The following is a 14,651-nucleotide window of genomic DNA, read 5'->3' on the forward strand; positions in this document are numbered from 1 at the left end:
AGAAGTCTCTGGAGAGGGGAAATTAGCTGATGAGCAAAGATCTGTTAGTAGAGAGGTGGTAGCTTTTATTAGTTTGTTGAGCCATGGGAGAAAGGTGGCATTCCTACTATTCAGACTGGTAAAATAATAAATTTTAACACAGACATTTCAGAAGCAAATTTAAATAATTTTTATATCACTGTACTTCACATTGGCAAAGACTTCTGGGCATAATGTTTCCTGGGCAGGTTAAGTGGTTACACTTGATGTAAGTGTTGCCACAAAGCTCTCTTACCCCAGTGCTGCATCTGTTGGACTGGACGAGGATCAGCTACATAGTTGCAGCTGGAAAGGCATACAAGCAATAGGTTTTTTTATATATGTGATCCTGTTGCAACCATCCAACAGTTTGACTTCATCCCCAAAGGCGCAGTTCTCCATACTGTCTCCTGAGACAGACGTATGTCAACAACAACATAAACATACATGAAACACATCAAGGAAATACATTTTTAAAGATTCTTGTGTGGTGCTAATGAAAAATACCGTAGATTTGTCCTTTGTCTTGTTTACTAATTTTGGATGGTCCTACTATTTCTTTCCTATGTGGCAGAAGTATTAGACTGGCAAAAAGATCCAAATTCTTTCACAATACAGTGGTGCCCCGCAAGACGAATGCCTCGCAAGACGAAAAACTCGCTAGACGAAAAAGTTTTCCGTTTTTTGAGTCGTTCCGCAAGACGAATTTCCCTATGGGCTTGCTTTGCAAGACGAAACGTCTTGCGAGTTTGTTTCCTTTTTCTTAAAGCCGCTAAGCCGCTAATAGCCGCTAAGCCACTAATAGCCGTGCTTCGCAAGACGAAAAAACCGCATGACGAAGAGACTCGCGGAACGGATTAATTTCGTCTTGAGAGGCACCACTGTAAATCAGAACAAGCCTAACTAAAGAATACAGATTAATTAACTTGATGCTGTAAATTGGCTTTTGGGCTGCATAGTTTGGGGGTTTCCTCCGTTTCAGAAGGAGAAAGCATTTAGCTAATAAAGTTACACTTTACAGTGAAATGAAGTCAAATGTTGTTGGAGATTCTTTAGACATAATTGGCTTATATAATTTTAAAGGGCCTTTTTACTTTTCAGTGTGTCTTTTTGGAGTTAAAAAACTATTTTGTTTGTCAGGGGATGATTCTACGTTGAGTGGCATTGGACTTTCTGATGGAGCCAATATATTCGTGTGGAATGGAAAAGAGGTACAAAACTATCTATTGTGAATGGGACAAACACATTTTGTTGTTTTTAAAGTTTATTTTCACTTTAAAGCTTATTATTTGTTGAATTGCATACCATATCTTAATTAATGGCTAGAGTCTGTTTATGCCTAGAAGAAACATTGGTTTCATTTCCTTGTGGCAGTATCTTGTTGTTCTGCTATCATTCTTGTGTCATTTGCTTTTCTTGTTAGGAGTTTGCATACCTGTGCCAACTGTGTGCATATTATTTCAATTTTCACAAAGCTTAAAAATTAAATGATCGCCACAATAGTTCTCTCCCCCCCCCCCACAATTTTACTATTGTATAGCTCACATTTTTTCTCAACTAGTGGCTAAATGGATTTTTTATGAACGTTCTGTGTTTTATTTTGATTTGTGGTTGAAAATGGACTTTGTTGTTGGGTGTTCATGCTATGCATTTTAAACATTTGTGGTGTGGTAATGTATTATGTTTTTACCTGCAAGTTACCTAGAGGCATTTCACCCCCTTCTGAATAGTTGCATATGAATGGATACTAACATCTATTTGAATGCTTTAGTTAAGATTCCTGCTTTGCAGGGGGTTGGACTAAATGACTCTTGGGGTCCTTTCCAACTCTACAATTTAATGATTCTAAGATCGGACTTGAATGATTTACTGCTTTGTATGTTTATGAACATTTAGTGATTTAATAAGAATACAGTAAAATTACCTGCCTTTGAAATCAATTAAATATTTCAACACAGAGGCTTGCCAACTCCCTGATTAAAGCCTTCCCATTTTATTACACCTTAACAAATTTTTGAATATTAATTCAGGATATTGCTCATAGTATACTGCTTGTGGCATACAAGGAAGATCATGGTTTTACAGAAACCTGCACTTGAAGCATTAACTAAATGTTCTCTCAGCTCATTATCTGTGCTCAAATAATTTCTACTTGGTTTCTATAGGTTGATGGAGTGGAAGTTCTGACTGGCATTGACCATGAACCTGTTCTTATAAACGTTCTTCGTTTAGCTGGACATAACGAAGGACGAGTGGGACAGCAATTTATGGAATCCCAGCATGTATTTCCATGTAGTTCGAACCTGAGAGCTATTTGTGATGCTTTAATGTCACCCGAAGGGATTGTCTTAAAGAACCATTCAGGGCCTGAGAAAGACTCTGAAAACTGGAAAGTCATTCCTGAAGAAGATATGAAACAGACGCTCAGAAATATTGGGCTCAGGAATGGAAGCTCAATCCTAGTTTTAGACAGCCATGACCAAAGGTAAATCTTGTGAATTGAATTGAGATTAAGTATTTATTCTCCTTTGATTTTTCATTGTGTAATTCAGTGGTGGAAAGCTATATGGCAAGCCAGTTAGGTGTTTGGTGATTTAAAAAAAACCCTCTAGGACCCATTCAATATTGAGGGCAGTTTATGAGGAAAGAATGGGAAATGGCCATCGCAGTGCCCACTCACACAGGTGGCTCTTGACTGTGATCCAAGTGAGACTCTGCAGAGGTCCTAATTTTCCCGTGAGGCAGTTTTCCCTAAGCCACACCCACCTGCCCTATATTTTACCTAATATGTAACATTAAGTGTGGGACAGGTGTTGATGTGACGGCAAAGAAACTTCCTATAGTTTCTTGGCAAACTGGGTTTGTTCTTGGTGCGTTTTAAATTTGGCCCCAAATGCAAGCCGTACTGGGACTGGTTCCACTTGGGAGCTCCTGATCAGAATTCCCAAGTGCAGCCAATCCCTGCCGGAAGGAAGGTTTGTAGGGATTTGTTGGTGAGACCTGCAATCCCTATTTTGATAGGGGATTGCAGCCTGTCTGGAGTTTAAGCCAGACTGCAAAGGAAGAAAGGAAAAAATTAGAGCGCACTTAAAGTGCCGTCCCAATACTTTCCTTTGAAGATTGGCCACCTGAAGCCATGGTGGCACCAGGTGATTGACAGGTAGGCACCCCACCCACCTGTCAAAGTGGCCCACAAGGGGTGGAGGAGCCTTACTTAATCCCGTTTAACCCTGAAGAGGCTATTAGGGTTGGGGGCTGTGCCTTGCATTGTACCCTGCATTGCATAAGAAGGCTTCAGCAGTGGGAGAGGACACTTTTTTCCTTTCTTGTTCTCTAGAAATGTCTTGCTCCATCCTGCTAAGGCTTTCAGGTTCAAGCTGACAGTGACAGGTTGTTTCAGGAGAGTGAGAAATGAAATATTTCAACCCTTTCTCCTCCCGCTCCCAGTTTTTTCTCACCTCCCCCTCCCCCTGTGTGCCCTGAAGAGTGCTGCAAGGCACCTATTCCAGGTAACCTGGGACCATGAACAGGAATTCTCCTACTAGTGGCTGTGACCGTAATGCTTTTCTTTTTTTTTTGCATATGCCACCACTTTATAAACATCTTTGATATAATTCAAGTGGGATTCTGTTGTCCTACTTCTACCACCACCTCTTTCCACTATCTCAAGGACTCACAGCTGGTAACAATGTTTTTACAACCAGAAGCATAAATATATTGAGCAAGGTCCATCAGTCTGTAGCTGCAGCCTGGTGTAAAGCTCAGTGGAGCCCCTTTTCTTTCCCTCCTCTCTTACACGATTTAGGGCAAAGAACATGTAGGCAAGAGATTTGTTCTCTATTTAAGAGTATTTGCTAAAAGTCATGCCAGCTGAGAAGTTTTATATGAAAAGGACTTATCACAGTAAATAATTCTGAATGTGACTGGGATGTGTATTTCAGAATCTGCTTTCCTTTTCAACATTTCCTTCTAATCCTTTTGTGCTGGAGCTCTTTTTCAAGATGCCTAAATTACACTGCTGCCTTTTCTGTCTCTTTCCAGAGATCCACTTCTGTGAGAGAACCTAAATTTAGTTTCATTCCCACATTTTATTACCTAAACCCACCAATATTGAGAGTTCTTGTATCATTTTGTATAGTTTCATTTCTTTTGATGTGGGAATGCATATTTCCAGTGTACTTTGTTAGAGATTCTGTGCTGGCCCCATCACATTAGTACCCATATACATGATGTCAGCAGGCTTTGACTGGATCTGGGTCCTGGATTATGTGCAGTCAAACTGGAATTTTAAGGCACCTGAAGGGTTTCTGTGGGAATAGGATTCATAGGACATACTTTAAGAAATATATGGGTGGATGTTCCAGTATAGGAAATTAACATATAGACAACGTTGAAGTGTTTTATCAGCTGTGGTCTGAGCTGGCCATAAAAATGCCAGCATTGCATCCTGAGGTATAGCGGTCCATCAGATTATCCAAAACTAGTGTTGTTAGTTACGCAGTTGGCTCAATCAGCAGCAAATATGGCTAAAAATCGCCACCAGAAGATTTAAACCATAGCTACCATGGATGGGTTCCAAAGCTTCTGCGGGTTCCCTCAAGGACTCTATGCCATATCAAAAACTGCTTTTGAAAGTCTCACTGATTTCAAAAGGTGATTGCTCTGCACCACACTTTTCAAGCAGTCAGAAGCCCCCAAACCCTTTGGACCCAGAATTCTAAGGGATCTGTAGCCCATGGGTTGAAAGGTTTGAACGGATTTGCACTAAATATATGTACCGTATTTTTCACCCTATAGGACGCACCGTCCCATAAGACGCACCTAGTTTTTTTGGGGGGAAATAAAGGGGAAAAAATTATTTCCCCCCAGGCGCGGGGCTGGGGCAGCCTGAGCTTCCCCCGATCCCAGCCCCCAAACAGGCAGCTCTCTGCAAGCCGTGGGAGCCCAGCGGTGGCTCCCGCTGCTTGCCGAGAGGTCCGCGAAGCCTGCACGCGCTGAGATCAGCGTGCGCAGGCTTCGGGATGCCGGCAACTCTCCCCAAGCAGCGGGAGCGTTCCCGCTGCTTGAGGAGAGATCCGCGAAGCCTGGAGAGCGAGAGGGGTCGGTGCGCACCTACCGCTCTCGCTCTCCAGGCTTCAGCGAAAGCCTGCATTCGCCCCATAGGACGCACCCACATTTCCCTTTCATTTTTGGAGGGGAAAAAGTGCGTCCTATAGGGCGAAAAATACGGTATGTGCAACTGCATTCATCTTGATATGCAGCTGGTTATCTTTTTCCTTTGGACTAAAATCTAGGTTGAAATCTGCTTGGAGCAGACATTAAGGCACTAAGATTATTTAACTTAGAAGTGTGCCATACATATTCATTGCAGTGTTTGAGTAATTAATAAATAACCAAAAGGGGAGAAGGATAAAGAACAAGAAATCTAGTAGGCACATGATACTGACTAAAATCAAATTTACCACCTGGTGTTGTGACTTCTGACACTTGCATGTCTAGTACTGCCCACTACAGTGTCTCCTTAATGACAATGGGGGACTGGGGTTGTGCTGTGACTGATATTTGCAATATTAGTTTATTACATAAGAATGAGACCCTACCTTGCTGGGTCATTTAGTTGCTTAGATTAGTACCATTGTTTAGAATTCATTTCCCTGCATTTTGTCTTACATGTGGTGCACAATTATGCATTCTAAGCATGTGTTGTTTGCAGCATGGTGAATGTGGCAGGCGGCAATTTGACTGCTTTTACGCATGATATCAGCTGGTTACAAGTAAAAAATTTCTGTAGATTGGAGGCTGAAGAGATACAAGTTAAAATTACTGCAACTATTGAAACAGTAAGTAAAGCAACTGTGATTGCACGGCTCTGAGAGATTTCATCTCCACTGATTCATTTCCTTCCATTCAATTCAGCTCATCTACTTTGTTTTGCTTTCCAAATTGTCCAAGTCCAGAAAGCTGTTTACCTTGTTACTTTTGCCTGCTTGTGTTTTAGATGCTTATAGGAAAGTAGGAAGATGTGCATATATTTGTAACACCCCTAGTGTCAGCTGTGAACGTGAGGACTGATTCACACATTGCTTTTTAAACTAGGGCACAGAAACACACGTTTAAAGTGCTAAACACATATGGTAGATATACATTTAAATAGCTTTGCTTGTCTTCAATAAATGGGTTGTACTCAGTACGGTGTTAAACAGATGGTACATCAGCACAAGAATTTCTCCTTGCACGGCAGGGCAGCCACCCCCTCTCCTCCCTGTGCACCCCCTAAATCTGCTGTGGGGTTTCCTCCACCCTCTGGAGCAGTTCAGGGGATGAGGCAGGGGCACACGCAAGGGAAGGAGGGGGAAACCACATTGTGCTGGCACTTTGTGCTGTTTAGTTTCATACAACCTGGTGTATTTATATATTTACTGTTTGTACTTGGGCACATATGTTTGGTATTTGCAGCTGACTCCTTGCATAATTCCAATACACGTGTTACTGGACATCTTGTCCTTTACCTGCATGCATCTTAAGAACACAAGTTGGGAAGTGTGATGTAGTCTATTACAAAAAAGGACTGAAATGCAATTAAAATACGTAAACAAGTTCCATATTACACACTTTTTGTGTCAAGGAAGTTAAAAATGTTTTAGTAATAGCTCACTAGGTTATGGAGAAACATAATTGATGCAAGTTGGGGAGATTCTTTTGCAAATAGCTGCATTTTTTGGCTCAATAATACATTTAAGTCTATATTCATAGTCAACATACCTGATTGACTTTTCTATATAAGGTTTTTCCTGTTCAGCTTATTCATCTGAAAATATACCAGGTTTTATAGGAGTAAAAGAAATGCAGTAAAATGAATTTTTTGGCTGCTAATAAAAATGTTTCAGCCATCAGCTGTTAAGGGGGTTAAGTACTAAAACATAAACATTTATGAAATCTGCATTCCTTTGCTGAATGACATTTGCATTTAATTAATGGTTTTTATTTTAGGTGATGGCAGACATCAGGATTAAAGCAATAGAAGAAATGCAGCTGGACAAGGAGCTAGGTAAAATAGTTTTGCAAAATTTAATTTTGTTCAGTTGGTTATTTCAGAGTAGGTGTTGAAGATATCAAGTGGTATCAGATCCAACAAAAGCTGCTACTGGAGGAATTTTCCTCCATTTCTTCCTTACCTCTGTGGCAGCTTTTAAGAGGCTATAGGCGGCTGCAGGAGGAAGGATGAGTAGGTGAAAACAGCTTCCATTCACCCTGAAGTGCATTTCCTCCAGCAGGAGCAACCTTGGGAGCAGAATTATATGCATGGGACATGTTAATCCAACCCATTTATTCTTTTGTTTAAATCGTAGATAAAAAAATAGGCATGTGGGTTTCTATCCGTTCTAACAGAAACTGCTAACAAAATGTATTTGTGTACATACAAAAGCTATCAAGGGAAGATGTTTGGTATGGACAGAAGAAATGGTAATTGCATATTATTATACAGGCATGAGAGCACCTGTGTGATTAAGGCAGAGGGATCAAGCACTTTCTACTACAGTAAGTCTACAACATACACAGGGGTTACATTCTGAAGATCACACCTAAAGCCAAAATCACATAGAGACAAAACTCATTAGATTCAGTGGCAGGTGGGATTGCCAAAGTCATCTTTCCCAGAACCCTGCCCCCTTTCCATTTATATTTTTGCCACAAACATAAAGCTGAATGTGCATGAGTTAAATGCACATAAGTTGTGAGCTTACTGTGTTTCAAAGACTGAACATTATAATCGTTCTAAAAATAAGACAATTTGCCCCAACCACACAGTTCATTTTCTGGAAATGTTTACACATGCCCTTGAACATCACATGTATCTATTTTTGTAAATGTTTCTAATCTCAAATTAATTTAATTTCATTGTTTGAAATTTGTTTCTCTATTTTGAAACACATATACTCTGGCTTGGAAGGGATAGCTCAGTCAGTAGAGCATGAGATTCTTAATCTGAAGGTTGTGGGTTTGAGCCCCACACTGGGCAAAAAGATTCCTACATTGCAAGTGGTTGGACTAGATAACCCTTGTGGTCCTTTCCAACTCTACAATTCTGTGATACTAAGACCCTGATGTTGGGAAAGATGGAGGGCACAAGGAGAAGGGGACGACAGGGGACGAGATGGTTGGGACAGTGTTCTCGAAGCTACCAGCATGCGTTTGACCAAACTGCAGGAGGCAGCGGAAGACAGGAGTGCCTGGCGTGCTCTGGTCCAGGGGGTCACAAAGAGGCTGACACGACTAAACAACAACAACAACATTTTGTTCTGCATTCGAACCTGGAGGAGCAATTGGCCATTCAATTAAATTGTCTTTCTATTAATGAGGTGAAGAAAAATTCAGGCAAATGAAACTTCATAGATTTGTATTGATTCCATCTTTATTCTCTTTTTTCATGCTGCAGTTAACAATAGCTGTCTCAGGCCCATTAGCAGAAATGGAAAACTTCTTTGTCCAGGTAAGCTCACATATCAGTCCTCCAAATACAGCTTAATGCAGCTGTATGTTTATGGTTGTGCTATCGTTTTTTTAAACAGAAGAAGTAGGGTTTGTGATCAGGCAACCATTTGTTTTGTCTATGTTATTTGCAGCTTTTTTTAATTAGACATCAGATTCAGCTATACAGCAGCAGATAAAAAGTTTAAAGCAGGGGCCAGCAAACTTTTTCATCCGGGGGCCGGTCCACTGCCCTTCAGACCTTGGGGGGGGGGCAGACTATATTTTGAAAAAAAATAATGAACGAATTCCTATGCCCCACAAATAACCCAGAGATGCATTTTAAATAAAAGGACACATTCTACTCATGTAAAAACATGCTGATTCCCAGACTGTCCGCGGGCCGGATTTAGAAGGTGATTGGGCCGGATCCGGCCTCCAGGCCTTAGTTTGCCTACCCATGGTTTAAAGTGTGTTTTGGGTGCAATATACAGTGTGACACTAGATGATGGTGGTAAGCCTTATGGAAAATTCAATGTACTTTTAAAAATGCTGTAAAAAAAGCATTTTCAGAACGGTTTATATGCAGGGACGCGGACTTATAAAAAATATTGGGGGGGCCCGGGAAAGCTCATGAATAATAAATAAGCTCATGAATATGCAAATAAAGTGGCGCCGCCTCCTCGTGAGCGAATAGGGGAGAGCGTGTTGCGCCTATTAATCAGCTCCGAAGGAAATTGGGTGGAGCTTTTGCTCGGGAGGGAGGGCAGGAGGCATGCAGCCCGACCCTGTGCATTTTGGGCTGGGGGAGGGGCGGCGATGGCGCTCTGCTGGAGGGGCGCCGGAGATTATTGGGGGGGCGGAGCCCCCCAAACGAATTTTTGAGGGGGCTTGGGCCCCCTCAAGCCCCATGGAGTCGGCGCCTATGTTTATATGTGTGTAGATTACACCTTATGGTTGCATTGCATATTATATCATAGAAATGTAAAGTTGGAAGGGACTCCAGGGGCCATCTAGGCCAACCCCTTTCACTTCCCTTCACTTTGCTAAGCTACATAGGCATTAGTTTATTCTTGTTGGTAAATAGGGGAAAAGGGTGTTTTGATTTTTAAACTTTTAACATTTGCAAGGGAATAAAGACTACCCACCCCCACATGGCACTGGGTAAGAAAGAGGGGATTAGTGTTGTTTTTTACTGAAGCCAGGAGGCTAAGCATGAGAACAGAAGCTGGGGGGTGGGGGGGAGAGAAGCAAGAATTGCAGAAGGTTTTAGCTGGAGGATCAGCATAAAGGGAATCTTTGAACTGTTGTGAATTGCTTTCACAGAAAGAGGAAATGAATTAAATCTGGAGAAAAGGATCAAAGGATTTGCCAACAACAATAAAACAATTGGAACTTTGCATTTGCATGTTACCAGGGGATTAAGTTATTTGAAAGAATAATTATTTTAAACTAACATCTATGTAGGTTGGCAAAGTGAAGAGTAGTTATATTGGATTTATCAAAAATACCTTATAGTCAAATAACAGTACAAGCACTAACTGAAATATGAACAGCCAATGGAAAAGAATGAAGGAAAAAATAATTAATGATAAAATGTTAAAGTATTTCGAGTAAAGGACTGGGAAGCAGAGGTTCCTGGGCGTATCAGTGCCAACTTTCATGGTGTTATTAGGTATCGTCAATAGCAGGCATGTCCAACAGGTAGATCGTGATCTACTGGTAGATCACTGGACATCTGCAATAGGTCACTGGTAGATCATTGGCTCCCCCCAAAGAAGCTGAACAATTGTGACTCCCCTAAAAACAGCTCAACATTTTACCTCCTCCCTGAACAAACTCAATAACTTTGACCCAACCCCTCCCCCATGGACCTTCTGACTGCCAGTTTTTAATTCTGTGAGTAGATCACAGTCTCTTGGGAAGTTGGCCCCTCCTGATCTATAGATAAGTTTCAAGGTGAGTTCCCTTCTTTTGTCTGAGATGGATTTAAAGGGAGGTTTAGACTACAGTTTGGTCCATTGGGTGGGGTCGTGCTAAACTCAGCGCCCTGCACCCCTGCCTCCGGTGAAGTTTTCCACTTCCATTGACCGCAGAAGCTGGCTGCAGAAGGCATCCACGGGCTCACATCGTCCCTCCCCTCCAAATTCGGGGGGGGGGGTTAGGAGGGGGGCCGGATAAGCCTCCTCTAGCCCCCCTCCCTCCCTCCCTCAGGCTTTGGAGAGCCTCAGGGAAACTACTTCCACGCTTGTGGCCAGAAACAGAAGTCTAAACCCAGACTTTCTAATTTGTATGAGGTGCAGTGCATTTTGGAGTTTCCTGATTAATTTGTACATTACTGCTTTAAAAAACAAAGCATTATTCTGTGTTCCTCTTTTGGGCTACTTAAGTGCCTGAGGATTATACTGTTAAAGAAGCAGAGCTGAAAATGGGGAGCCTTCTAGGACTGTGCTCTGGGAAAGCTCCAACAGCCACTGAGGTAAGGCAAACTGTATAAGAAGGTTTTACAAGGGCTTCTGGAAACATTTGTCACTATTTTTATTCTTGTCATTTTGTTGTTGGCACTGTTAGTGGCAGAATGAGATAAATGTACCTTTGGGTGAAGCCCACGCCTCGCTGAAGTTTAATCCGATGGTTTGTTCCCATGGATTCCTCCACTAAAATAAGCTGAGTGGAGGCAATTTTCTTTCATTTGCCCCTCCCAGATTCAGTTTCTCCACCACCTCCCATGCTGTTGTAGAGGGTCTCCAGCTCTCGGGAGCAGTTTTGCAGAGGGCTGCAGTGGGTAGGGAGAAAATCGCCTATCTTCCTCTTACATAAGCTTCTGTTGGATGAAAAGCAGTCATGCAAGCAGAATGGTAGTATTAGATTCCACCCACAGTGTGTTTAAGGCATGTCACTGCATTGTTCACAGCTAGTGTACTGAATATTAGTAGTTTCCTTTGAAATTCCACATAACAGTGTCTTGTTTATAAATTGTTTCCTTAAATCCCAGTGCTGGGTCAATCTTTTCTTAGCAATCAACAGAACCTTTGGTTTGTTTAGGTTCAGAAAAACTGTGATCTTATAAGGGGTAACAGTAATGTATTCAACCATTGCTCCCTAGTTATTGAACATAGAACTAAATGAAACTTACACTGTCAGGGTTCAAAATAGTAGCCTGAATGACTAGCATCAGCTCCCAATAGTGTCTGGAGGGGGAAAGTAACTCTTAACCTTCTGTTTAGATCCTTTAACTGAAGATACCAGAGAATGAACCTTAAATCTTGTATATGTGCTCTGCCATTAACTTATGCCCCTCCCAAACTAAAAATACAGTTGAAAAAAAGGAATTTACAGAGCAATCCTATTGAGTTGGGGAGAGGGAGGATCAGTGGTGGATGAGCAGTCATACACTAAGCTTTGGTGGGCTCAGGCTGGCAGGGTGGAAGGTAAGGGGAAGGCATATTTTCTTTTTGGTCCAGTGGGAGTGAAAACAAATGTACTTCTTCCAGCAGTGTGTTTGGCGTATGTGAGAGCTTTGGATCTAGTGGATTTGATCTAACCCTTGGGAATGCCTCCATTGTGCCCTCTGTGCTATTGGAGCATTAGTGACAGGGAAATACAGATGGTGGTCCGTCCCCCCCATACTGTCCGAGAGGGGGCTTACAAGGGCAGATCATCCAGTCTGGAGGTGGATCTCCTCTCCTCCCCTCCTCCACCACCTGTGGAGAGAGAGAGATCCACTAAATTCTGTAGCCCTTGGAACGCCATCCCAAAGAACATAGGATTGTGCACTTACACTTGTTTTCAGCCACATGCTTTCATTTTAAATTCAAAACACATTATGGATGCATACATTCAAATATTCATATTTCAGACATAGAAATATTTCCCCTCCCCCCAATCACCTATGATAAGCAACATTCTTCCCCAGAGGATTAAACAGGGGAGCTTTTGTTAATTGAAAGACTTGTTTTCTTACCGTTTTAGGTCATTGATATATCACTAAATGCCAAACTTTACAAAAATTACAAACTGATTTGATGACTTATTTTCATGGCTGCCATATTCCGTATTGGATTATGTGTCCATAAAATGCCTTAATCTTAAAATGTGAAGTATGCTAAGGTTAACTGTATATGGAGTAAGAAACCTGATTAATCATCTTTCTTCTAGCTTTTTCTGTATTATATTGTGGGCCATGAGCTTCAGTCTAGTCCAGAGATGGAGATAGTGGTGGAGGAGACTACAACTGTAAGAGAGGTAAATACAGGAGCTATAAATTCTGTGTAAACACATTGCTGCAAAGATATTTCAAAATTCTGGCTTGGCCACTTTGTACTCTAGTACTACCACTATAGCACTGTAGTGCTGTTGTAGACAGTGGCTCAGAATTGAATGTTCCTCTGGAGAAACCAATCTTAAAATGCAAAAATGAATTGGCTCTTTAGGTTTACATAATTTGATCAGTCTAATCAAAGATTAGCAAACAATGAGGCTATGAGCAAATGACATATCTATTTTGTTCTGTGTGGTGTAATAGGGAATGAAAAACAAAATCTTAAACATGGCCTTTTTAAGGTTGAAGTGGTAGTTTTTAATTTAAATTGTATGTTTGCTGTTAGACTTATGCAGACAATTAAGAATACATCTTCCCACAATACTGACCTAATTCCTGGTTTTAACATTTTATGTGTGTGTGTTTTTGTATGGTTCTATGTTCTGTTTCCTAGTTCTGCTGGATCTCTCAGTGGCCTTTGACACCATTGACCCTGACTTCCTTCTGGACTGTTTAAAGGGGCTCGGAGCTGGGGGCACTGTTATACAATTGTTCCGCTTCTTCCTCCTGTGCAGTGTCCAGAAAGTGGTGTTGGGGGATGAGTGTTCGGACCTCTGGGCTCTCACTTGTGGGGTGCCTCGGGGTTCCATCCTCTCCCCCATGCTTTTTAATATCTATATGAAGCCGCTGGGAGAGATCATCAGGGGGTTTGGGCTGGGTGTTCATCAGTATGCAGATAACACCCAGCTCTACCTCTCTTTTAAATGAGAACCAGTGAAGGTGGTGAATGTCCTGTGTGAGTGTCTGGAGGCGGTTGGAGGATGGATGACGGCTAACAGATTGAGGTTGAATCCTGACAAGACAAGTACTGTTTTTGGGCGATGGGGCGGGCAAGTGTGGAGGACTCCCTGGTCCTAAATGGGGTAACTGTGCCCCTGATGGGCCAGGTATGCAGCCTGAGAGTCATTTTGGACTCACAGCTGTCCATGTCAATTCTTTGTCCAGGGCAGCTGTCTACCCTCTCCATCTAGTACATAGGCTGAGACCCTACCTGCCCACGGACTGTCTTGCTTGGACTACTGCAATGCGCTCTACGTGGGGCTACCTTTGAAGGTGACCCGGAAACTACAATTAATGCAGAATGCGGCAACTAGACTGGTGACTGGGAGTGGCCGCTGAGACCATTTAACACTGGTCCTGAAAGACCTACATTGGCTCCCAGTACATTTCCGAGCACAATTCAAAGTGTTGGTGCTGGCCTTTAAACACCCTAAACGGCCTCAGCCCAGTATACCTGAAGGAGCGCCTCCACCCCCATCGTTCTGCCCAGACACTGAGGGCCAGCTCCAAGGGTCTTCTGGCAGTTCCCTCACTGTGAGAAGTAAGGTTACAGGGAACCAGGCAGAGGGCCTTCTCGGTAGTGGGACCTGCCCTGTGGAACAGCCTCCCATCAGATGTCAAGGAAATAGATAACTCTCTGACGTCAAACATTACAAACTTCCCTAAACAGGGCTGCCTTCAGATGTCTTCTAAATCTGAAGGCAGCCCTGTTTAGGGAAGTTTTTAATGTTTGATGTTTTATCAGGGGTTTTTAATAGTTGGGAGCTGCCCAGAGTGGCTGGGGAAATACTTAGTTTAGAAATATTTTTATAAATAAAATAAATGGTCATGATGTACCACAGTGAGTGCTGTTCATCAGTGTTTAAATTTTACTAACTTTGGTTATGGTGTATTTTTCTTTCAGTGTTTAAATTTAATGTTGAAGAAGTCTGGCTTAGCTGGTTAGTATAAATTTATTATAAATGTTATTATCTTTATTTTAGTTCTTTATTGTTATTAAATATTACTGTTGTGAAAATTTTGAAGCTGAAACAAGAATTGCACCATAAAGCGGTCTTTACAG

At 42.0% G+C, this 14,651-nt stretch overlaps 1 protein-coding gene across 6 annotated transcripts in view; it reads left to right on the forward strand.

Moving 5' to 3' along the window:
• USP40 (ubiquitin specific peptidase 40) overlaps positions 1-14,651 on the forward strand; it is a 44,723-nt gene that overhangs the window by 15,724 nt on the left and 14,348 nt on the right. For all 6 annotated transcript variants that reach the window (XR_014518578.1, XM_083472062.1, XM_083472066.1 and 3 more), the window contains 8 exons: positions 1,159-1,229; positions 2,184-2,503; positions 5,732-5,858; positions 7,009-7,066; positions 8,456-8,509; positions 10,878-10,966; positions 12,646-12,732; positions 14,493-14,529. Coding sequence is in view for 5 of the 6 variants with exons in the window: in XM_083472062.1 (XP_083328188.1) it covers positions 1,159-1,229; positions 2,184-2,503; positions 5,732-5,858; positions 7,009-7,066; positions 8,456-8,509; positions 10,878-10,966; positions 12,646-12,732; positions 14,493-14,529 (843 nt within the window). In the remaining variant the exon portion in view is untranslated. The remainder of the gene's footprint in view (positions 1-1,158; positions 1,230-2,183; positions 2,504-5,731; positions 5,859-7,008; positions 7,067-8,455; positions 8,510-10,877; positions 10,967-12,645; positions 12,733-14,492; positions 14,530-14,651) is intronic.

Source organism: Podarcis liolepis (assembly GCF_965112155.1).
Source record: "Podarcis liolepis genome assembly, chromosome: 1".
NCBI lineage: Eukaryota > Metazoa > Chordata > Lepidosauria > Squamata > Lacertidae > Podarcis > Podarcis liolepis.